The 25,090-nt window shown below is 41.9% G+C and overlaps 1 protein-coding gene across 4 annotated transcripts in view; it reads left to right on the plus strand.

Annotated features, from left to right (window-relative positions):
• Sh3kbp1 (SH3 domain containing kinase binding protein 1) overlaps positions 1 to 25,090 on the plus strand; it is a 311,679-nt gene that overhangs the window by 276,016 nt on the left and 10,573 nt on the right. For all 4 annotated transcript variants that reach the window (XM_048336005.1, XM_048336007.1, XM_048336008.1 and 1 more), the window contains 2 exons: positions 8,052 to 8,137; positions 21,211 to 21,320. In XM_048336005.1, the coding sequence (XP_048191962.1) occupies positions 8,052 to 8,137; positions 21,211 to 21,320 (196 nt within the window). The remainder of the gene's footprint in view (positions 1 to 8,051; positions 8,138 to 21,210; positions 21,321 to 25,090) is intronic.

Below are 25,090 nucleotides of genomic sequence, written 5' to 3' on the forward strand. Positions count from 1 at the left end.
CTGTCAAAATGTAACCAGAGCTTTAGAATCTGGAGAAGAATCACTTGCAGATGATAGGTCCTAGTTTCTTTAGAATGGTTCCTCCTTTTTCAGGGTGTTAAACCATCTATAGAAAACCTTCAAGTGAATCAAGTGTCAGTTGAAGGGTAGCCATGTTGACTATTGCTTAGGATTTTGCGAATATAATAGTCTTTCCTTTTTACCAGTGCTATGAGAACAGAGCTACCCAAATTGGGGATCTAGCCTCTAGTAGCTACAAGGTCCTGTCATTTTGTTTTTCATTTGCATGATATTCTTTATGATTCTATTTTTGTAAAGATAAAATGTCCTTAAAGCAGCAATTTTCTATGGGTAACCACCATGATGGAATGCATTTAGTGTCTGAGGATTTCTCAAACATGGATGTTATATTTGCAACCTTGACAAAATACCATAGACTAGATAGCTTAAACAATAGAAATTTTTTTGGCCAGTCCTGGGCCTTGGACTTAGGGCCTGAGCACTGTCCCTGGCTGTTGGGACCTGGGCGATCCCTTTCTCCCCGATCTCCCGGGGAAAATGCTTGAACCCCAAAATCTATGAAAGAGCACTAGGCCTTGCCTTCCGCCGGCAGAAGGCCAAGGCGTACTCTTGTGGACTTGCGCTAAGTTGAGGAAAGGTTGCTGAAGCCTCCCCTCCCCCCAGTCCCCTCACATGTTACCAGGAGCACGGGGGGGGGGGGGGGGTGGAGGGGGGGAGGAGAAGAAGGCATCAGGGAAACGCCTGGATGGTGGGATGCATCTCAGCCCCCAGAGGGCGGGCCAGAGAAATTTATTACGATGACAAAGGCGGAAGGGGAAGGACTTGGGGTGACTGACTGATTGGCTGACTGGACTGCCCCTCAAGTGGTGTCATGGAACTTCCTTTGTGGGCTGGGCAACCCTATCATGGTGGCATGCACGTGTTTGCCTCCTGAGGGGCGGGGCGCTTCTTTTCCGGTTGAGGCCGGAAAGGTGGGAGGGGCTCCCTCCCACACTGTCCCAGGGCTGGGGGAAGGGCAGCGTCTTGCTCTTGGCGCCCTTCCTCCACCAAGGCCAAAACTGAGTCCCCAACACCTGGCTTCTTTTTGCTCAAGGCTAGCACTCTACCACTTGAGCCACAGCGCCACTTCTGGCTTTTTCTATATATGTGGTGCTGAGGAATCGAACCCAGGGTTTCATGTATACGAGGCAAGCATTCTTGCCACCAGGCCATATTCCCAGCCCGAATTTTAGGCAAATGTGATGTCTCACATCTGTGCTTTCTCACATCTGTAGTGTCTCAGCTACTTAGGAGGCAAATCTTAAGGCTCCAGGCCTAAGGCTAGCCCAAGGCAAAAACAACAATAACAAAAACTCGAGGCCCTATATGAAAAACAACTAAAGCAAAGCAAACAAAAAACTCTGAAATGAAAACAACAGAAATTTATTTTCTCACAGTTGTACAAGCTGGAAATCCAACATCTTTTCTGTGTGTGTGTGTGTGTGTGTGTGTGTGTGTGTGTGTGTGTTTCTAACCTCTCTGTGAGTCCAAATATCTCTTCTTTAAGGACACTAGATTGGATTAGGGCACATTTTAACTTAAGAGCCTCTTTAAAGGCCCTGTTTTCAGGTACAGGCATATTCTGAGGTCTTATGGGGTTAGAATCTCAACATGTGAATCTGGAGGAGATATAGCTCACCTCATGAAGAACATATACATGAGGACATGTAAGCATTGATTTTTCATTTAAAAATGTTTCAATGTTACTCAAGTAGAAGAAATGCTTTGAGAGTGAAGACATGTTGAGATCCTAAGCCCTGGGAGATGGGCCTTTGGGATATGATCAGGTCATATGGGTAGAGGACTCATTATCAAGAGACCTTTCAACTTTTCACCATATGAGGACACAGTGAAAAATGTCCATCTACAAACCAGGAAGCCACCCTCACCAGACATTGAATCTGCTGGCATCTTGATCTTGAACTTCCCAGCCTCCTGAAATGTAAAGAATAAATTTCTATTATTAGTTGCCATCTAGTTTATAATTTAATTATATCTACCTAAAAGGACTAAGATAGGAGATTAGAAACAGGATCAATTATCCATGTCTGTACTTTATCCTAAGGTGTCTAAGGGCCAGCCATATCATATTTGTTTATTTAAACATTTCTGGCATACCTGCATGTATAAAGCACTCTACTAGAAAGAAAAGCATGGCAAAATACACAGAGTAAGTTGAGAAGCTCATGAGGTGCATAGATAAGAATGAAACACTGGGCTGGGGATATGGCCTAATGGCAAGAGTGCCTGCCTCATATACATGAGGCCCTGGGTTCGATTCCCCAGCACCACATATACAGAAAATGGCCAGAAGTGGCGCTGTGGCTCAAGTGGCAGAGTGCTAGCCTTGAGCAAAAAGAAGCCAGGGACAGTGCTCAGGCCCTGAGTCCAAGCCCCAGGACTGGCCAAAAAAAAAAAAAAAAAAGAATGAAACACTGCGATCAGGGATTGAGTGGAGAGGTACACAGCAGGAATCTCAGGGAAGAAAGATGGATCTCTGAATAATAGTGAGTCATCTTTGCTCAAGTATGGCAGGAAGGGACAGCATTCCAAGCACTGATGGAGAGATGAAAAAATGAAGGCAAAGGAGATGATGAAATGTCTTAGAATTTGCTGCCAACTCCCAAAACTACCCCAGGCTCCACCTTGATCAGGGCCTCCAACATTTTTTCTGATGTTGAACTTACGTAATGAGAGTTTTTGAAGGCTCTTCAGAGGCGATCCTGCTGAAGTACCCAGTTCTAAACAAGTAAGCAACCTAGCCAAGGCCACACAGATATAGGTAGCCCTCTTCACCTAAATTTGATTTACAAAAACCCACTTGGGTATTTCAAACCATTGCCTTAACATAGATGTACAGAGCTGGATCAAAGGATATGAATATATTAAATTCTTATATACATTATTTTTAAGTTTTCTTTAGTTTTTCTCTGTCATTCCACAAAGGATTTAAGGTAACTTTCAAAAATGCCTATTATGTTAGGTGAATTAAGGCATGGACAAGGGGAAAACTCCATATAGTCTTACTTATATGTGGAATCTGAAGATGTCAAGCTCTTAGAAGTTGAGAACAGAATGTTCATCACCAGCAACTGGAAAGGACATGCATAGGTAGACAGGGAAGAGTACAAAGGTTCCATTAAATAAGTTGACTGAGTTCTTCTGATCTGTCACACAGCATGGTCATTATAGTAATGTGTTGAGTATTTCAGAAGAGCTAAAAGAAATTATTTTAAATGTTCTCACCCAAAGAGATGATAAATATCTCAAATGTTAGATGGGCTAATTAGCCTAATTTTATTGGTTCACAGTGTAGACCATATATTGAAACATCACCTTTTACTTATTAATATAAACAATTACTGTTTGTCAACAAAATATTTTAAATATAAACAAAAGTAATACAAAAGAAAAGAGAAATACACATAATAGGAAAACAAATACATATAATAGAATAAAATTACTGAGAGTGACAGTAAAAGGGAAAATAGTAGAGCCCAAGATATGGTAAATACACTAATGCACAATAAAATTTTCTGCTGGCTCTCAAGATAGGCTCACATTTGACTGGAAACACCTAGCTTTCAAATGAAGGGTACACAGCAGCTCCAAAATTGGTGGTAACTAAAATATATGATGAAAACACATGTTCAGAAGCAGCCAAGTTCTGAGACATGTGATAAATTCCAGAGCAAAATTCCTCCCTAACCAACAGCTCCTCTCCTATACTCCTCAGCTACCCACTAGATGTCACCTCAACCTATATTCCTTTTTACAAAAAAAATAAAGGCATCCATTCTTAAATGGTACCAGGCCAAATGACGAATCAGGGACCCCTGACTACTTCGCCCCTTTACAGAAGGAAGTAGCTCCAGAAGAAACAACCTCCGCCCATACTCCCAGCCTGGTACCCCTCCTCTGATATTAATAAACAACAAATGGGGGAATGTTAGCATTTCCCTAGCCTCAGGTCCTCAGCTCCTCCCACTAGCCCCCAGATCCACCCATACCTAATGAGCCACCCCTACTCACTATCTACCTACTTCCCCTTTACCCCCAGAGAGAGAAGCTGCCACCTGGATAAGGTGCAGACGCCATGTAACTCCCTCTCCCGTGGGAACTATGGCCCCACTAATAAACCTCCTTATGAACCTTCAAAAAAAAAAAAGACATCCAATCCAAAAGAGCCTAGTAGCATTAACTAGTCCCACTGCCTGAGTTGGCCTTCCATCCCAGCTAGGACATGTATTCTAGTATTTCATAAAAGATAGGAGTGTCTGGCTATGCATATAGCTTGACTTTAGTCTATTAGTTTGGAGAATGATAGCTCCAAATCCTTCTAGCTCCTTGGCCACCAAATAATATTTAAGTGTGATCAAGAATGTCCTTTCTATCTGAGGAATGGAAGGCTTCAAAAATGAGACTGCTTTCTTTCCTATTAAGATGTCTTCATTTCTAAAACATTCCTCTATTACCCCCCAGTATTCACAAGGTAGAAGACCATTTCTAAGACCCTCAGATGTGTTCAAGTGCATTACATAAAGTGATATATTATTTACATCTGTACACTGATATTCTCCTTGGTACATTGAATCATTTCTAAATTACAACTGGTATAATGTAAATGCCACACAAATAGGGCTTACATATTGTTCAGGGAATAATGACAAGGAAAAAGGTGTGTATATGTTCAGTATAAGTATGGCCTTTGCTGTGAATATTTTCTTTGATTTTAAAAATATAGTCTCAATTGGTACATAATAATTTTACATATTTATAAAGCACAGTGTGTAAGGCACATTTCAGTACATGTGTACAATGTATAATGATCACATCAGGGTAATGGCTATATCATTTCAGACATTTATCATTCTTTGTGTTTGAAACATTCAAAATCCTCTCTCTTCTCTCTGGCTATGTTGAAATATTCAGTTAATTTTTTATCAACCATAATTATCCTAGAATCTTAGAAGTTATTCCTTGTATCCAACTGTACCTCTGGGCCCATCAGTCATCCTCCCCATTCTCCCTCCTCCACCCTGGCTATGATGACCACTCTTCTATTCTTTATTTTGCTAACTTTTCAACTCCTACATAAATGCCCTATTTATTTCATATAACACAGTAGCCTCCAGTTTCACCCATGTTGCTGCAAAAGACAAAATTTCATTTCTATTTTTTTCTACCCTAGGGATGAACCCTAGGGTCTTGTGCATGTGATTATATGCACTACCACTGAATCACATCACCAGTCCTTTAATCCTTATGTGGCTGAGTAGTATTCTACTGTTACATGTCACATTTTGTTCATTCACAAGGGGTATTTACTCTCTTGATTGTTGTGAACAGTGTTGCAATAAACATGGCAGTGCAGATGTCTCTTCAGCATACTGATTTCACTTTCTTTTGACTATACTCAGAAGTGGGATGACTAGATCATATGGTGGTTCTATTTTTAATTTTTTGAGGAACCTCCACACTGTATTCCATAGTAGTTGTTCTAATTTACATTCCTAGCAACAGCGTGTAAGAGTTCTCTCTTCTCTATATCCTCATCAGCATTTGTTAATTTTTCTCTCTCTTTTTTTGGAATTTTTTTCTTATTTATTGTCAAAGTGATGTACAGAGAGGTTACAGTTTCCTACATTAGGCATTGGATACATTTCTTGTACTGTTTGTTACCTCCTCCCTTATTCAGTTGTGGGGCTTGAACTCAGGGCCTGGGTACTGTCCCTGAGCTCTTTTGCTCAAGGTTAGCACTCAACTTCTTTGAGCTACAGTGCCACTTCTGGTTTTCTGGTGGTTAATTGGAAATAAGAGTCTCATGGACTTTCCTGCCCTGGCTCCTCCTGCGTAGCTAAGATTACAGGCATAAGCCACCAGCACCCAGCTCAATTTTTGTCATTCTTATAGTAGCCATTTTAGTAGATGTGAGGTATTATCTTAATGTGCTTTTTATTTACATTTGTGTGTTTAATGATAGTGGATATTTTTTCATATACCTCTTGACTACTTGTATATCCTCTTTTGAGAAATATCTATTCTTGTCATTTACTCTTCTGAGGTTTGTTGAATCTATGGATACAGAACCCATTGATACAGAGGATTCCTTTAAATTAGAGGGTGCTGGAGCAGTGACAGTACATGTTTTAAAATGAATTTTCTCCATCTAACCACTGTAGGTGGCTCAGGATCTAATTGAGGCAGTGGCTCTGAGGGGCCAGAGCTTTAGTCACCAGATGATTGGACACGAGCCCAAACTCTTAGGAAGTTGATCAAGGCAGAAAATACTGGCCCTTCTGTGATGCTCAAGCTATTTCTTACCCTTCCAAGTTCAGTAGATCACATTCTACCTGAACTTTTGTTTTGACCTATCTCTGAAAGTCTCATCAAATCCTAACACACAGACTCCAGGGCAGTCTTCAGGTTGTCTTTGCTCTTAGTAGAAATCAAGCAGAAGAGAAAGCATTGTACCTGGGCCTCTGACCTTCATTTGTCCTCTGGTTGCGGGAACTTCAGGCTAAGAGTCAGGGATATTCATTTGGAGACTGTAGGTAGACTCATCTACCATTACAAGGATGTAATTCTACCACCCCTCTTTTGGAGAGACAAGCATAGGAATTGCCCTGTCAACTTGTTTCAAAGGCTGCTACACTCTCCCTGACCCTTAGGGCTTACAGGGTTCCAATTGTAGCCTTCCCTCTATTCCCATTATCCTCAGGTCATACTCAACTCCATCATGCCTGCCCAGCATAGTCTGACTCTAGCTAACCTTGTTAGCTCATCTCTTCTCACTTCTCTCTGGGAGAATTTAGGCTTTAGCCCTAAGACCCCTGGCCCCATGGACACCCACATCCACATTTGAGTCCTTGCTCAGAAATGTCTTCTCTTTTTTTTTAATCCTAGCTATAATGCTCCTTATTCTGCATCTTCTCTACCCCTAGCCATGCAGCCTCTACATTGTCATATGCATTGACTATGCCTTGTGGGCCTATGACTGCCTGTGTGTCTCACCCATCTAAACAATGAGCCTTTTCAGGGTAGGTGCCGCTAGCTTATGGTACCCCCAGCACCCCAGGCATATGACAGAGAAGTGCTTGTGGAGTAAGTCTTTTACTCACGTGCTTCAGCTACAGGCCATGATGCCCTTCAGTAGCTATGAGATGGACTATTTCTGTTGCTTTGCTGGGAACAACTGCTGGGCTTCTCCCTCTCCTTTTCATTTTATGAGCAAGGATCAACCCTTGGATAATGTCATTCAGGGTACTGCTCCCGAGTAGGGCCAAAGAGCTGTCTGTTCCTCCAAAGAGGAATTTGGAGGAACCTTGGGCTAGTAGGGAAAAAGGCTTTGTTTCTCTCATCACCTTGGAGGCCCCTTCCCATACCAAATGAGTGCATCTTCCTTTCTTCAGCCCACATACAGAGGGAAGTAACTTGTGTTCTGATGGGCGTGGGGCACCCACCCAGGAGCTATCTAATTTTACAGACCTACGCCTCAGCGCCAGCTTTTGAACTGCCAAATCTCAACTTGACACCTTGTGCCTGTCAACAGCCTGGCCAAAGCCTCAGCGCCAGGCCAGAGAACCTTTTTCTCAAGGTTAAAAGTAGCTGACCTTTGACAAGCAGTATTGGCTAAATTCTGTGTTCCTTAAAAGGGAAGCTCCCAGTTTGCCAGTGCTTATTGGCCATCCTCCGTACCCAGTAGAAGTTCGTTGCTAGAGGTAGACTGGTGAACAGTCATTATTAAAATAGCCATCTTTGAAAACATGTGTGGAAGAGGGGGGTATCCAGTCTGCTGGCCAGTTTGTTCCATGACCCATGAGGCTGGACAGCTCATTGGTTCCCACTGGCTCCCACTGGCTCCTTCACAGATAACAGTGCCACTTGCCTCATGCATAGCACTCTCCTTAATATGTGTGCCACGATGAGGCTGACAGAATGACAAGAACACACAGCATTTATTAAATTCTGGACTTGTGTTTTTAATGTAGGGGTGACTGTCCCAAGATTGATTTGGTGGGAAGTACTCTGTCTGGAATTCTGGACAAGGATCTCTCTGACCGCGGCAATGACATTGGTGAGTAAGGACATTGTTTTGTTGTTGTTGTTTTTCTTTGCAGAGTTCCAAAAGAATTTCACAGTGTAGCTTGTCCCCTTTTGAGGTGTGCTGAGAATTAAGGTGACCATTGAAATGTCAGGCTGCCGGTCCTTGCTTGGCATTAGGTGTCAAGTTTTGTTCAGAGGGCAATTGATGGTGGTTTCCACAGGAAATCAGAATGCCTAGGATTTTACTCTCCCTGGCTCTCACGAAATTCTTTGCAAGGTCTAATGAAAGAAAATGATGAGTAAACCTTTTTGGTAAAAGTAAATTTAGATTTTTCTGTTTGGCCTAAAAAGGTCAATGAGTGCAAATGCATAATGCCAGGGTTCATTGTAGATGCAATTCTAAGTGTCTTGACTTTGACTTGAAAATGAGCTTTGGTATGGTAATTGCCACTTAGTACAACCACCATGAGTGAGTATTCCCAAGGTCAAGACCACTATGTGATAAACAGGAAATGAGTAAAATCACTCTGGGTAAGCAAGTCAATGGTAGAAATACATCTGGATGGAGTTGAGGCTACTGGAAGTCTGACCTGGGTGACAGCCACTATAGGAAGTCTAAATTCAGAGACAATTTCTTAACTTTGAATCCCTTATTTGTACTTATTATAGTCCTAAGTTAGCGCTCTCTCTTAGACTATCTATCATAGAGTGCTTTATTTTTGAAATTTTCTTTATTTCCATTAAACGTTTTTTGTTTGTTTGTTTGCCAGTCCTAGGGCTTGAACTAAGGGCCTGGGCACTATCCCTGAGCCTCTTTGTGCTCAAGGCTAGCACTCTATCACCTGAGCCACAGCACTACTTCTGGCTTTTTCTGAGTAGTTTATTGGCAGAAGAGTCTCAAGGACTTTTCTTCACAGGCTGGCTTCAAACTGCAATCCTCAGATCTCAGCCTCCTGAGTAGCTAGGCTAACAGGCATGAGCCACTGGCACCGCGCTTTGTAAAGAAATCATTGTAGATTCTCAGTTTAAAAAAAAATACAGACAGGTCTGTATACCCTTTACCCAGCCCCTGCCTCTGTCCCATAGTTATATCTCACAGAACTACAGTGTGACATTTGGCAACAAAACATCAATACAGTCTATTTAGTCGTATTCAGATTTGCTGTTTTAGTACTACCTATGTATACATTGAGTACCCTGCAATTCTGTCATATGTGCAGGTTTGTGTATCTACTGTCACATAGTACAACGTATCTCCATCCTTTGTCTTGTTCATTATAATTGCACCTCCTCCCTCCCTTCCCCACCCCTCACCCCAACCTCTGGCAATCACTATCTGGATTGATTTGACATGGAAGTTAGATTTCCAGCTTCATCCGTGTTGGCCACTTAATTTAGAAACAAATGACCAGAAGTTGGCTGGCCTTATAAAAAGCACTGAAGTGTCTGACATGGGCATTCTTCTTGATTGGTGCTACTTCCCAGTTTAGGTACTGTTTTCTTCTGAATCTGCTAATAGAATTGCATCCTTGCAAAGTGATGACCCATGATCTCTGGCCTGACCTTGGTAAGGCTTGTGGGTACAATGTGTGGTTGAGACTGTAAATACCAAAAGCACTTGGGCAGTTTCCAGAACCTGCTAAATATCCTCAGCCAGCCTTTAGGAAGCAAAACCTGATGGCTTAGGCTGATGCAATACCAGCAAAACAACTCTGGCTTGCTGTAGCTCATGATCTGGTTAAAGGGCAAGGAAGAGCAGAACAGTGAGTGAGTGGCTGTGAATGAAAGGCAACCATTAGAGCAAGCCTGATTAAGTTCCAGTTCTCCACTGTGCTTCAGTATCTGGGCTCCATTGTAAGCCGTTGGTGAAGTGTTGGTAAATGTCCTATGGAATCTCACACAGGAAGGGAGGCATTTTTCTGCCTACAGATATACAGTGCTATAGGTCTTGCTTTTAAGAGTATTGGCCTTTGACCCTTGATTTCTTTCGGTAGGGAGATATTTGGGATAGTTATTGCCAAAATGTGAATAGTATATTTCTCAATCTGACCAGATAGTTTGGAAATATTTGGGTATAGATGAGTGGAAGAAGAGAAGGAGACCAGAGAAGCTTTTCATACTTTAGAGAGAAAGCATCAGTTGTATGTTTTTAGGAGTCCAGAAAGATAATGCTGAGATTTGGTTCTCTCATTTTGCTAATCCTAGCATTAATCCTAGAAAACTGTAATCCCTTGAGTTTGCTACTGTGTGTGTGTGTGTGTGTGTGTGTGTGTGTGTGTGATTTACATGGCAAGAAAGGTTGATTGGGAGCTCTCAACCAGTGAATGTTTGAGTACCAAGTACCCAAATGCAAAGCTGTCTGGATACTAAGGTCCTCACATACAGGCCTGTTTCCATGAGCGCCACTGAGATAGCAAAAATGTGAGGTAATACTGAAGGTCTGTATGAGTAGTACGTGGATAGTAGAAAGCAATGTTGTTCAGAAGAAAGAATGTTCCCTGAGGCTAGGGTTCCAGGCCATGCTCCCTGAAAGAAGACTGCTTATCTGTGCCTGGAAGGTAGATTTACTTGAGTGGCATGGTTTGGGACTGGAGAGGTAGGAGGGCAGTGATCACGAGGTAAGTGCTGGCATCTGTATGTAAAAGTTCAGCCTGGAGACAGTAGAAGATCTGTGCTGAGAAGGAAGAAGATGTCCTGGAAGTGTAAGTAGGGACCAGACTTTAAAGAATTTAAAGGTGGGGTGAGATTTATAATTTCTTCTATAGGCACTGGGAGCCATTGATGGTTGACATCAGAGTGAAGTGACATGATCAGGTCATTGTTTTTTGATATAATAAATGATGAAGAGCTTGTAGAACCAATCAAATGAAGGAAAGCTAAATGTGAAGGAGTCAGGTTATTGGATAGCTGGGCTAAGAGGTAAAGAGAGCCATAAAGCATCTGCTTACAAGAGGCTTTGGAAGAAGGGATGAATGTGGAGATGGCAATAAGGAAGTATTGCTAGGCCTTTGTAACAGATTGGGTGTGGGAACAGGGAAAAAGAGAGAATGATATGGTAGTTGTGAGGTTTGTGGAATCAAGTGACTAGGGTAAAAATAACAACGCGTAGAAATGAGCATGTCAGAAGGAGGAGCTGGTTTGGGGGAAAAATGTTGACTGAGATTTAGCTAGACATTCCATGTTACTACTAAATTATGTCTGAAAGGGGAAGTCGAAGGCTTTACAGACAGGCAGGGATTCGAGGTAGAGATTCCGAGCTATCTGGAAGCATTGAGATTGCAGATATAAAATGAGCACAGAATTGATGTTGGCAGACATGGGTTTGAGTGCTTAAGCTTCTGCTTGCAGCCTTTGGCCTTTCCATAGTTTCCATAAACTCTGAGCTTCTACTTCCTGAACTGTAAATACTAACATTTTTATCAACTTCTTTACCTTGCTTTCCAGAATTATGTCAGATCACATGTTGGGCTGTTTAAAGATACAGATATTTTGCCCAGTGCTGGTGACTCATGCCTGTCATCCTAGCTACTCAGGAGGCTGAGATCTAAGGATAGTACTTAAAAGCCAGGAAAGTCTGTAAGACTCTCTTATCTCCAAGTTACCACCAAAACACCTAGAGTGAAATTATGGCTCAAGTGGTAGAGCACAACCTTGAGCAAAAAAGCTAAGGAACAGTGCCCAGGCCCTGAGTTCAAGCCCTAGTACTGGCATACACACATAAAAGAAGATACAAATGCTTTTATTAGTATTGTTGTCTGCTTAGAAGTGTCTATTGGGTCAGAGAAGCAAAGTCCTGACCATAAGAACAGGGGAAGAGGAACCTGGGGCTGCAAACCACCCTGAAAATCTACATTTAAGGAAAAGCAGTATCTTTGAACCTCACAGGCCAAAGGAGGGGCAGATTTTAAGCAGGATTTCTTTAGACGCCAAAGTAGAAATGTTCTTTGTAGGTGGGATGGGTCAAGGAGAAAAAGACATTTCAGAGGGGTGGCTCTCTTCAGGGCTGCTTTTGTAGCATTTGTTCGTTGCTTTGAATCAAGGAGGAACTTATTTGTTCCAGAACGGTTTGCTAGTGGTTCAGACAATTGAAGCTGTCCAAATGTGGGTTGCAGTGAATAGCATAATACAGCCCTGAAGCCATTAGAAACAATCAGTGTTAGCTATAAATAAATTTGTGTTTCCTCCTAATAAAGCTGTAATTTAAAATTATTATAATATTAAATTAGAGAACATGGCTCTTTCAGATCTCGTGTGGGCAGCTCCCAGCATCTGTCAGCCAGCAATAATTTAGAATGAAACCAATTGGTCCAAAACTAAGTTGTTGATGTCAAATTGAGATATTGTTTGTATCAAACTATGCAGCCATATTTCAAGTAACATAATAGAAAACATGGAAGAGCTCCAACACAGGCCTGCCTATGAATAAAAAAGAAAATTAAATTGTCCACTTTTCTCTTGCTGACAGAAGAACCTCTGTTCTGATTGAATGAGAGATTATAGGCCACAGAGTCAAGTGCCATAACATTTACTTTTATTATGCCATATATTGTAGTTCCCACTGCATGGCAGGATTTATTGTTATACTTCAATACAAGAGATTTTCAGTTCCTTTCCTACCAAAGAACATAGCAACAGGCCTCCAGATGGAAAGCAGCCTGTGAACTAAGCCACCTCATTTCAACTAATTGACTTAGAGTCTTTCTCATTCCTCCTCAGTTGCTTGGCATCTTTGAACTGTTGGGTTTTTTTCTCCTCTTCTATTCAAACCGTTCCCACTTCTGCCTCTTTATATCACCCTCTCCCACTTGAAGAAGGGGAAGGTTTTTGCCTTAGTCTTCAACTTGACCCACCAAACACATTTCCAGTGTGTTTGAATTGACCACAGGTAACCAAGTTGGCTATAGTCTAGTTGATTTGGGAGCCAATAGTTTCTACCTTTAAAGGTTAGGGAACATGGTCATGGACATGGTTTACAGAATATAAAGACTGACTTGACATCTCTCATTCATTTAGATCAAAAAAATGTAAAAGTACTTCCTTGTGCCCAAAGAATGCTATTAAGAGCCAAAAGAAAAGATAAATTGGAAGGCAGCTAAGCCTTCCAACGGAAGTCAGCATACCAGCAACACTAACAAACTGATGACAAATTAGAAATGTTCTAGAAGGTGATTGTCACACAGCTATGCAAATTTACTAAAAATAATTCAAATGAGTGCATTTTATGGACTATAGCTTAGACCAGAGTAAAGCTGTGAAAAAGAAAAAAATATTCTTGACACATTGAAGTCCCAACGTTAAAAGGATATAAATACCATTTATCTGAGAATGTGGAGTGAGAAGTGTCCCTCTGCCCCACTTTATAAAATAGTTGTGATTGTGTAGAATAATAGCACACTGGTGTTTCTGAGCTGTATGTAAACATAGAAGTATGTTTTAGATATCTTAGAAAAGCTTTCTAACAGTTTGTAGTGGGATCATTTTGGGAGATGCACCTAAGTTTCCTTAGGATGTCATAGGTGAATTGATTCACATAATTGTCTTAAATTTAGGCCCATGTGGATATTGATACATAGCTGATTACAGCTGTGGTGATGGAATAACCTCAAAGTGTTAAGAAGGTATAGCAGTTTTTCCTAAGCATATCTGAGAGTGAGGGTAGCATAAAGAAAATCTCAACAGTCTGTAATTCCTCTTGGAGGTACAATTGAGCTTCTAAGGGGTGTAGCTGTATATGTAATAGCCTGGTGCTGCAATCATTCCTCCAGTGCAGCGGAGAAAGAACACATCCTCCATTTCTTGGCCTCTCCTCTTCCAGTATCCTTATTTTCTACTGTTGAAATTAGCAGTGGAACAAGCAAGATAAAAGCAAGGAGGAACTAATATCCACTGGACACCTACCAGAGGTTTTGCTTATTTTCTTATCAGCAGCCTGTAAGGAAGAAGCTAATGCCTTGTGTTTTTAGAGTGAAACACCCGGGAATAAAGAAACCCAGGTAGCCTAACCAACTAGGACAAAGCAGATATTGTCCAGTGATTTTGGAAGCTGGGATTTAAATGAATATTAAAGGAGAACAAACAAAATTTCATCAATGCTAATATTGTAGTCTATGCTAATGCTGTATTCTATGCAGTAAAGCCAAATAAGATGTACCTAAACAAGACACACATAAAACAATTTAATAATAGCATTAACACAAAAGTTGATCTAGATTGTACTATAAGAAATCATCTCTATGGATTTCTCAGACAGATTTTGAGGGAAGACTTAGATCTCCCAGCTTTGGACTGCTGGCTTCCCTGTCCTATATATCTGCTTCTCTATAGACAGGGTCTTTACATTCTACATGCAGTCTGATACCTTTGCTACACACTAAGACCCTTTTCCCTGGAGAGTGCAAATCTGAAAGTATACCTTCATAGGATTCCAACACAACAAAGACTAGTACAACTTCATAGGATTCAAACACAACAGACTAGTCCTACACAACATAATAACCTTTTGCTACATCCATAGATGTCTTCCACATTCATTTGCAGCTCTGCACACAAACGTGGAATTAAGACAGAGCAGGTGACACTCAGCCCTCAGATTGCAAATGATATTTATTTAGCTTGGGATATTCCCTACCTTCTGCCAATTTATTGTGGGTTAATAGACTGGCAGAGCCTGCCCCCCCCCCGTGTGTGTGTGTGTGTGTGTGTGTGTGTGTGTGTGTGTGTGTGTGTTGGTCCCAGGGCTTGAACTCAGTGCCTGAGCAGTGTCCCTGAGTTTTTGTGCCCAAGGCTAGCATTCTGTCACCTCAGCTACAGCTCTGCTTCTGGCTTTCCTGGTAACTAATTGGAGATAAGAGTCTCAGGGCTTTCCTGACCAGGCTGGCTTAGTACCATGATCCTCAGATCTCAGCCTCCTGAGTAGCTAGGATTACAGGCGTGAGCCCCTGTTGCCCAATTAAGGAGTATTGTTTTTTAAAACATTTCATATAGGTGCTGGGAATATGGCCTAGTGGCAAGAGTGCTTGCCTAGTATACATGAAGCCCTGGGTTCGATTCCCCAGCACCACATATATAGAAAAGGCCAGAAGTGGTGCTGTGGCTCAAGTGGCAGAGTGCTAGCCTTGAGCAAAAAGAAGTCAGGGACAGTGCTCAGGCCCTGAGTCCAAGGCCCAGGACTGGCAAAAAAAAAGAATATAAAACATTTCATATAGTAAATATGGTCCTAGAACGAGCAGCTTTTAAAAGAAATAAATGTGGGAAGCCATTTGATATTGCTTGTTTTCAATCCAAAAGGATCATTGCCTTTCTCCATGCTGGACTTCAGCTTCCTCCTGCTCTGACCCCTTTCAGTCCCTATGCTGTCATTACTAATTTCATCCTTTGTCTTTCTTTTGTAATAACTAGTAGAATTTGTAATTATATATATAAAGTTTATTTCTCTCAGTGGGTTCTAAGTTCTATGCAGGAGGGAACCATGGCTGTGTTCTCCATAGCACATAGGGCTAGTAGCTGCGATATTGGATAGAAAAAGACTTCCATCCTCACAGCAAGTTCTGTTGCACAATACTGATAAACTTCCCACTGTGCCTGACACAAAGGAGAATACTATATTTACATTAATAAATTCATAAAGTGATAAATATTTGAATTAATGAGTAAACAAATGAGTGTTATAAAAGTTACATTTTACCAAATGACTGTACATTTCCCCTAACTTGTCTGATATCTATTTCTTGCTAGAAATTTCTTTAAAGAAGCCAGCCCCTTTTACTCTCCATTTTAAAACTTATAAATAAAATAGATTTAAAAAGTAGTTTGTTATTAGAATCCAAAGTGGTCTTTTCACAAAAGAAAACTACATTTCCTAGTGCCTTTTCTTATTCTTCTTGTAGAAACAATTGTCAGAATTCAAAATGGGTTGAATTAGTCAAGCTTCCCTGCTGTATCTTGTGTCCTGTAGTGGAAAGAAGAGCATTTAGGGTCATTTTCACTTTTTAACAGTGACCTAAGCAAGATTTCTGACCTGAGACCTTGGTGGAATTGAATAGTACCCACCCTGTATAAGTTTTAGTAAAGCTGAAATGAGAGAGAGAGAGAGAGAGAGAGAGAAGCATTGATAGTGGGTGGCTGCCATGTAAAACTCTACCTTTATGTACTCTTGGCAGTATGTTCTGTGAACTTCCCATGAATTATAAATGCAAACACAATAGTTAATCTACTCTAAGCTTATACATTTTGGAGGGTATATTTTCCTGCAGACTGTAATCATCGCTCATTTTTCCATTGGTGACTCAACCAGCACAGGTGTTCATTTGAGCTGTAATAATGGGCCCATCTTTTCAGTCTTCACATATTTTCCACATTTGCCAAATGACTGATATATGGGATGAGATTTTCTTCTCCTGTCCAGGGTGCCCTAAGATGCTGCTCTATTGCAGAGAAAGTACCTGTAGACCTATGGATTTAATATTTTCTCATCTTAAGTCTTTAAAAAATGGACAGAGGATTCCTAACCTTGCTCATAGGTCCTCATTCTCAAATCTGGAAATTACATTAATGGTATATGAATACAAAACTTTACCTGGGTGATTTGAAAGGATTTTCCCATGATCTCTCATTTATAGGAAAATAACCCTGTGAAACTGATGGCCCAGTTAATTCTCCCATTTTTATGGTGGAAAATGGAAGCTCAGAAAGGTCATTTGTTAATCTAGTCAATAATCATTTATTGAACTCTCATAGCAAGCCAGGAGTGATGTTTCGCCTGGGAAAACAAAGATAAAAGCTGCAGCTTTGTTCCTGGCTTGGTGGATGAGGCAGATAAATCAACAAGCAATGTCAATAGACAGTACTGAATGCTGAGGTCAGAGTGATGGGTGTGTGTAGGAGCACACACAGGCCTTAGGGTGTGATCTAGCTTATAGAGAAAGGTCTGAGTTGTGGCACTGAGTCCCCATGGAAGGAGTTAGGCAGCGGGACACACCCAGATAGGCATTTGGCATATCTTTCTCTGATGGCCACTGATGCAGTGGTAAGGGCCTTGGGGTATAGAGTATATCACTGGGGTTCCAGACAAGAAATTCCACCAGCCTGATCATCTGTAGGGAATATGCAGAAGGTAGTAACCATGTTGCCAGGCTTCAACTATAGTGAATTGCCATTCTAGGATTCTTTTTTTTTTCAAGTACAGAGCTATGGCCTATAATGAACAAACAGTTATTTAAAATCTCCTAAGAAGTTCCATTGGTGTCATTTAAGCTGTCTCAGACAGTTAGCCGTATTGCCTCTGTGTTTTTAGTAGATGTACTTTAGGTCACCAGTGGTCTTTGGTACTATGCCTCCTAACCATGGAAAATGAGGGTACATTTCTAATTAAACTAAATAGGGTCTCACTGTATTTCATGGAAAAATGGGCAAGTCCATGTGCCATGAAGAATGCAAGGCCCTTTCCACGTTGACTCCGTTGTGTCCATGCTCGCATGTCTGCAAAGGGTTTGTCTTCTAACAGTCAAAAAAGCCAAGAGTCTCTTATCCTTATGAGACTTTGAAAAATGACTCGCCCATTTACCAGTTTAATAGTTTGGGACTCATTAATAGGCATTAAAACTTACTCTTTTTCTACTAGGAGGAAAAATTCTCAGCCAGGCTGAGTAAATTTATATCATGTTTCAGTTTGGTTCATTTCAAAACCGCCATGAAAATTGGGACCTTTTCTTCACACCACAATGAGTTAGTCATGGAAATTCTTCCTTAATACAGCCACCATCACCACAGTCATGAGAAGCCTGCTCAGAGCCACTGAAAACTTACATGACAGTGTTGGACAGTTTGCCCTCTTGGAGAAAGAAAGTGTCCTCCGTTCTCTATCTATGGAAACATACTAGAGTCCCCTGAGGTTCCCTTTCTCCTCCTTAGAGCATCTTTTTCTTCATGACAGCTTAGTTTGGTTACTATTTCCTAAAAGTGTCCCTTCCCAGCTAAAACTGCTGAAAGTTAAACTTGCCAGAAATGTGCATTCAGAAGCTGAGAGTGGCTTCCTCGCCCCCGCCCCCCCAAGGGACTGAGCCTCCTCTTACGTGTGAGTGACAGAAATGAGGCAGTCTTGTCCACCATCTGTTGTAGAGAGGCTTGCTGAGCACTCCAGTGTGCGCAGGTCTTTTGAGTCCAAACCTCAGCCAATAGCGTTAACTGGGCCAGCCAAGTTTCCCTTGCTGCCTTGGCACTGAGTGCTGCCTTCAGCCCTGCAGCTGTCACCTCGTGTCCCCACTAGGAGCCACCTCTTGAAGCTACACTCCTGGAGGAGCTTTCCCTTGAGCGCTGATTGGCTCACTCTTTCCTTGACAACATAGCAAACCTGTTCCCCGCCCCCCCCCACACAGAATATGGTAGTCGTTTAGCACACAGAGACACGTTCTTTCCCTCCCAGACTCAGTGCAAATGCCCCCCATGCCTCTCAGACAGACCACCACCTCAAAGGTGATCACAACCTGAGCTCCCCGGTGGACTTGACTCAGAGAGCTGAGGAGAGGGGGCGGGCCCAGTGAAGAAGGTCTCTTGCCTAGAGTGACAGCGGAAGTGTCCCAATATGTGCTTGGCCATTCCTGCATGCCATTGGACATGCTGCGCCCACCCCATCTGTGCTCCATGCTCTAGCGCCCTCTCCCATTCTACTCTGCTTGCTCCTCTCTCCAGCTGCAATGTATCTGTCCTGTCACCAGCTACCAAGTCTTTGGCCACCATTTCCATCAAGTGTTCTGGTACCTCTGTCCCCAACCCACCCCCATCAAAATAAGGCCAGCACTTCTCAGCCTGGGGTTGGAGGATCTACCCTACTCATAAGATTGATTCCCTACATTTGCTTTGCAGGCTTGCACTCCATGAGCACATCCTAAACACTCCACCATTTACCTACTGGCCTCTGTTCTCCACTCTACTAGGTCTAGTCCTTCCCTCCTTCAAGTCCCCAGCCTCTGCTAGAGTATAACTTCTCACTCTGGATTGTGTGGCCCTATCACCTGGGGAGGCTGCACCCCAGACCAATGAAGCTAGTCGCCAGGGTATTCTTATTTTTTTCATTGTTCAGATTGAGTCTGTTCTGCTAGCACACTTAGAGAACCAGAGTTTGTAAGTCATTATCTTTTGTGGGTATGAGGGTTTGAACGCAGGACTTCTTGCTTACTTGGCTGGTGTTTTACTGCTCGAGCCATGCCTCCACCATGGCTTTTTGGTATGCTTTTGGAGGTGGACTTTCCATGGACTTTACTGCCCACATTGGCTTTGAACCATGATCATCCAAGCCTCTTGAATAGTAACTTTTCATCATGCTCAGATTTTTGCCTCCAGAGTCTATTTTAGCTTCCTGGAAGGGCAATGATAGAAATTGTCCAGTTCAGCCCCAGGAACTCCTCACCAAGGCTCTTGGCAATGGCCTGTTTTCTGGAACTTGTAACAGTCTTCTCATCCACCTCCTCCCCTGGTTGCCTGGCTGTAAAGCAGCTGCTCCTCGGCTTTGTGTCCTCTCCTCCGCCCCAGGCTTGGTCTGCTCTTTCATTGTACATATTGCCTTCCCTGGCCAGCTCACCCCCACCAGCTACTGAGGTTTGAACTCAGAGTTTTATACTTGTTAGACAGGCAACCTACCACTTGAGACATACCTCCAGCTGGTGCCACTTTTCTATAACAGACAAAAAGGTGGGAGCTAGGTGCTGGTGGCTCATGCCTATAATTCTAGCTACTCAGGAGACTGAGATCTGAGGATCATAGTTGGAAGCCTGCCTGTGCAGGAAAGGCTGTGAGACTGTTATGTCCAATAACTACCCAAAAAAGCCAAAAGAAAAGCTATGGCTCAAGTGGTAGAGCACTAGCCCTGAGCACAAAAGCTCAGGGACAAGCCCCATACTGTCCCAAAAAAATAGGTGAGAGAATGGCATGGAGATTCCTTTTATTCAACAGTAGGGGACTAAATAAATAAAAGATAAATCGCAGGACCATAGATGATTATACAAAATATTTATGAAGAACTTTTAGGCCAGGTGCCTATGGTTTGTCCCTGGAATCCAAGGTACTCAGAAAGTGGGATGATCATGGTTCAAGGCCAGCCCAGGGGAAAATATTACCTCAACCAATCAACGGGGTATGGTGCTAAGTGTCTGCTGTCCCAGCTATGCCAGTGGCATACACAGGAGGATCGAGGTTCGGGCAGGCCCAAGCAAAAGAATGAGACACTATCAAAATTAACTAAAGCAGAAAGGGCAGAAGGGCCTAGCAAAAGTAATCAAGTTCTTGTCTAGCAAGCACAAGGCAGAGATCATACTCCATTATCAAGTCAACAAAGTTGCATGTTTAGAAATAGGGCATACAGAATTAAGAGAAATAAGCAGAATGCAAACTTCATGGAGAATGTAATAGATTTTTGGTTTGGTTTGTTTTTGTGTGCTCCTCTGAGCATTTGTCACTGGGGTGGAAGCACCCTCCTAGTGTTTGTTGGTGTCATAAGAGCACGGAGTGCTCTGGGTGGCATGAAGTAGTTCCTCAAGTGCTATGGAATGAGGGAATGAACAGACAGATGGTTGCTGAAGATAGCGTCTACATTGAATGATGACTCTCAAAGCAGTGGGGTCAGGCTCCGTGGGTTGTGTGGAAAGGCATGTTCCTCTTCTCTAGGGAGTTTAGTCGAACATTAGGACAACAGCTGGCTGGCTGGCTCTTCTTGGCTTTGCAAATTAATGGCCAACCCTGCTGTTGGAATTGTGACAACTTTTGCATTGAGATTGCAAGAATGGTCTGTCTGTTGAAGTGGTTTTGGACTTTTGGAAGAAGAATTCTTATGGCTTTTTAAAAGACTTGTAAATATAACCATTGAAAGGAAAGCAAAAAAGTATTATTTCTCTCTCCTGCTTGCTTAGCATGTTAAACAGAGGAGGAAATGCGTGACTTATGCAGCTTGAATCACCTTTATTGAATGACCCAAGAGTAAAGATGGACTTTGGAAAAGACGAAATATGTGGATAGAAAGGGTGATTATTAAGGAAAAAGAGATTCTTGTACCATATGAATTTTTTCTTGTTCTTGTTTTTCTCCTTAAAAATCTGTCTTCTTGTTTTGTTTTAGACCTAGAAGGTTTTGACTCTGTAGTGTCATCTACTGAGAAACTGAGTCACCCTACCACAAGCCGACCAAAAGCTACCGGAAGACGCCCTCCATCTCAGTCGCTCACCTCTGTAAGTGTGTCCTCATGTCTGTGCAGCTACAAAACAGGAATGCTTTGTGATTCTACCCAAGGACTCTTCGGCAAGTGGCTGGTTACAGACACCTGGAGAGGAATGCTAGGAGCTATACTGCCAGTTAAAATTGATTGGAAAGTCTTCTGGAATCAAGCAGTATTTCTTTCGACTTGTTCTGTGTGATTCTGTCAGTAAGATGGCACTCCCTGTTTCCACCTTCATTCTCTCTCCCTTCTAGCTCCATTCTTGTTTAAACCTGAAATGAAGTTGGTAAGAAAAAAAATGTTGCACTTTATATTGGGGAAAGAAGAGTAAGTCTACTTTGGTCTACATACAAGACAAAGCTTTACTAAATCTTCTACTATTCAGCAGCTTTTATTTCCCATGATCCTATCACTGTACCCTTCTGTGGAACCCCAGGCAGGCCTTCCAGAGGTTGTTTTTAATGTTAGGAAGCAGCTGGTCAAGTAGAAGAGGCCATGCAGAACATCCATGATAACTTGTCCAAGTTTGCTTGTTGTTTTTTGAATAATTTCTAATGGCAGCTCTCTTACACATTTATTGTACCAAATTTGAACACAATGCATAAAGAAGAAAGTATGTTACCTGTAATACTGCCCCAGAGCAAAGAACTGCTAGCCTCTTGATTATATATATATGTATATATATGTATATGTATATGTATATATATATATATATACATCCTTTGTTGGGTTTGTACATACATATGTATTTCTTCTAAATCAGGATCACATTGTACACATGGCTTTGGAACTTGCTTGTCCTTCTTTATACTACACACCTTTCTCCCCAGTCATTACCCATTTTTTCAGAACAGCATATCTAATGGATGCTGACTCTTCTAACACGTGAGTATATGAGACTACCTAACCAGTGTACTGTTAGTGCATATTTATGTTGTTTCCAGTTCTTTCTAAACAACATACAAGTGAATGTCACTGTAGAAAAATATTGATGCTGCTTCAAAATTCTTCTTTTAGGTATGAAGGGAAGTGTGTGTGTTTGTTTTCACCGTAGATTTCGAACTTGCCCTTCACAAAGGTTAAATTTACCTTCTACAAGCAGTTTGGGTGTTCATTTGTTCACTCTATCTACCTACCTACCATCTCTGTGTGCATCTGTCTATCTCCCTTTCTCTATATGTCTAGATGTGTGTATATATACATTTAGACATGTGTGCATGTGTGTATATATGGGTATACATATATGTGTATATGTGTACATATGTATATTATATGCATATATATGTTGTGTATCTCACATTGCCTTATAACCTCCACCCAGATACACTAAGGAATTAACCTGTTACAGGTTTCTCTTTTCTAGGATATTTTCTCTTTTTACTTACTTCATCACTAATCCCACCTGAACTGTTACCATGTAGGAAAAAAAAAAGAATGCTACTTCCTTTGAGCCTCTTCTCTCATATCTGCTGGGTCAGGAAGTGTCTCTTAAATTGTCCCCCGTGTTTCTGCTTTGTATGAAACAAATCTAACTGTGTTGACACCTTTTGAGAGAAAGACTTGAAAGAGTGGCTTCCTTTTTCACTCATCTCTGGCATTGTGTGGCAACACTGCATTCTTTCCCCTCTCTCTTCTCTTCTCCACAGCTCACCCCAGCATGCACACACACAGCCTATCAATTTCCTTCCCATCTCTGCATTTCAGTTTCTCAGTCCTCCCTCTTAACACTTTCTATCGAATCCGTCATCCTTTTTGTTTTCTTTCCAAATTCCTCCAAGCTTTTTAAAGTCAAGAGAACCTTTTTGGCTTTCAGAATTCAATATACAAGGTCACATGATCATCTCTCCTTGATCCATGCATGTATCCCTTGTTTAGAAGTTTGTGTAAATTTGGGGGGGCGGGGTTAAGGCTAGGCATCCCATCTTCACTCTGCTTTTAAACTACACAGTTATGGATTCGCTCGTTCAACAGGTATTTATAGACATCTGTCTCCTGTGGACTGGACACTGTGCCAGGTACAAAGGACACAGCTGGGAAGGAGAAGTGCGCGGTTGCTGCCTGCTGGAAGCTTATGGTTCAGTGGCTTAGGGTTTGGCATTTTACAGGGAGTGATTTTGTCTGCAGATCTAGAGCAACAGGGATATGGTGGTGCTTTCATGCAGCGGGCTGGCCATACTATTCTATTTCCCCTTCTTTCTCATCCATCCCCATTTGGATGTGTGTATTGAATTCCTGTTTACTCTTTTCAAAGTTAGCACCTGTAGCATTTTTATAGCAAATAGGATTAGTGGATAAGGACATATTCCTAAAAGGCTACTGGTGGCGAATGGTTGAGGAAATGCCAGTTATGATTCCCCAGCCTGGGGCCAGTCATTCTAATTGAAGCTATTTATGTTTATAGGATTCAGAGAGCAAACTTTGATTGGCGGCTCCTGCAACATAGGTTGTATAGGAGGAAACAGGCTTTTTGAATAAAATCTCAAAATGAAAGGATCCAGGCATTGCATGGTGGTTAAGCAGTTAAGCCTAGATTAATAAGAAAGCTTGGTAGTAAGGGGGGAGTTATTTTTTATGTAATTGGATTTTCAGATTAAGTGAAGATTAACAAATAAGACCTCTGAAAGCAAAAATTTTGCTTGAAAATTAACTTTCAGCCTTAGTAAATAAAATAAACAGAAGGCAGCTAGTGTTTGGGATGAATTTTTTTCTTAATGATATCAAATGGCGATTCTGACAAGGACTATTTTTCTATCATAATAGTGAGGTTAAATATGAACTTGTCTCAACACATCCCTAGAAAGTTCTTCATTAAAAACAGATTCCTTATTGTGTGATACTCCCCCTCCCCATTTCATTTGCTTTGTTCTAAACTAGGGAAATTCTAGCTCAGAAATCATTTCTGACCAAGTGAATTCTGGCAAATTCCTCCCCATTCATCCAGCTTTTGATCTTCATAGCAATCTTCACACTGAGGAAGAAGCTCTATCTTATGTCTGGCCTCTGGTGGCTCATACCTGTAATCCTAGCTTCTTAGGAGACTTGAGATCTGAGGACCGTGGTTCAAAGCCAGCCTGGGCAAGGAAGTCCAAAAAAAGCCAAAGGTGGAGCTGTGGCTCAAGTGGAAGAGCACTACTAGCCTTGAGCATGAAAAGTTCAAGGGCAATGCCCAAGCCCTAAGTTCAAGCTCCAGCACCCACAAACACAAAAAAAGGACATCTTACTCAAAAGATATTGCCATTCTGTAAACATACTTTAGCAAGTAGACTCTTAAATGGATGTTGGCTGTCCCCAAAAATGAGGGCAAAGATTTAGCCACAGTGGAGAGATGAGGTGTTGTGTCTAGTGGGCGGGGCTGTGCACTTAGACTGTGTATATACTTGTTGCCACAGGCCTCATGTTCCTTTGCCTCTCTTCTTAAGGACAGCCTTTAAGGTACTTCATGCACAGATTTGGTGATCCTAGAGAAGGGTCAAGGAAAAGGATGAGTTGAGGACAGTGAAGCGAATGAGAGATAGACTCCTGACTATGTACCCTTCTATCACACCAGGGTAGCCACACCATGGCAGACACCACAGGTAGCATGTCATCATCATCATGAAGTGTATAGTACTAAGCTCAGGGCTAGGCACACAGCAGCACATGTTTGGAGAGAGGGAAAGAGGGAGGGAGTAGGAAAAGATGGACATTGGTGGATGATTGCACTGGTGACATGATTGATGGACATCGGGAGAGAGATCCTTGCTTTAGGCAACTTCGCTTCTGAGACCCAGTCCTGCCACGAAC

This window comes from Perognathus longimembris, chromosome 28, assembly GCF_023159225.1.
Source record: "Perognathus longimembris pacificus isolate PPM17 chromosome 28, ASM2315922v1, whole genome shotgun sequence".
Taxonomy (NCBI): domain Eukaryota; kingdom Metazoa; phylum Chordata; class Mammalia; order Rodentia; family Heteromyidae; genus Perognathus; species Perognathus longimembris.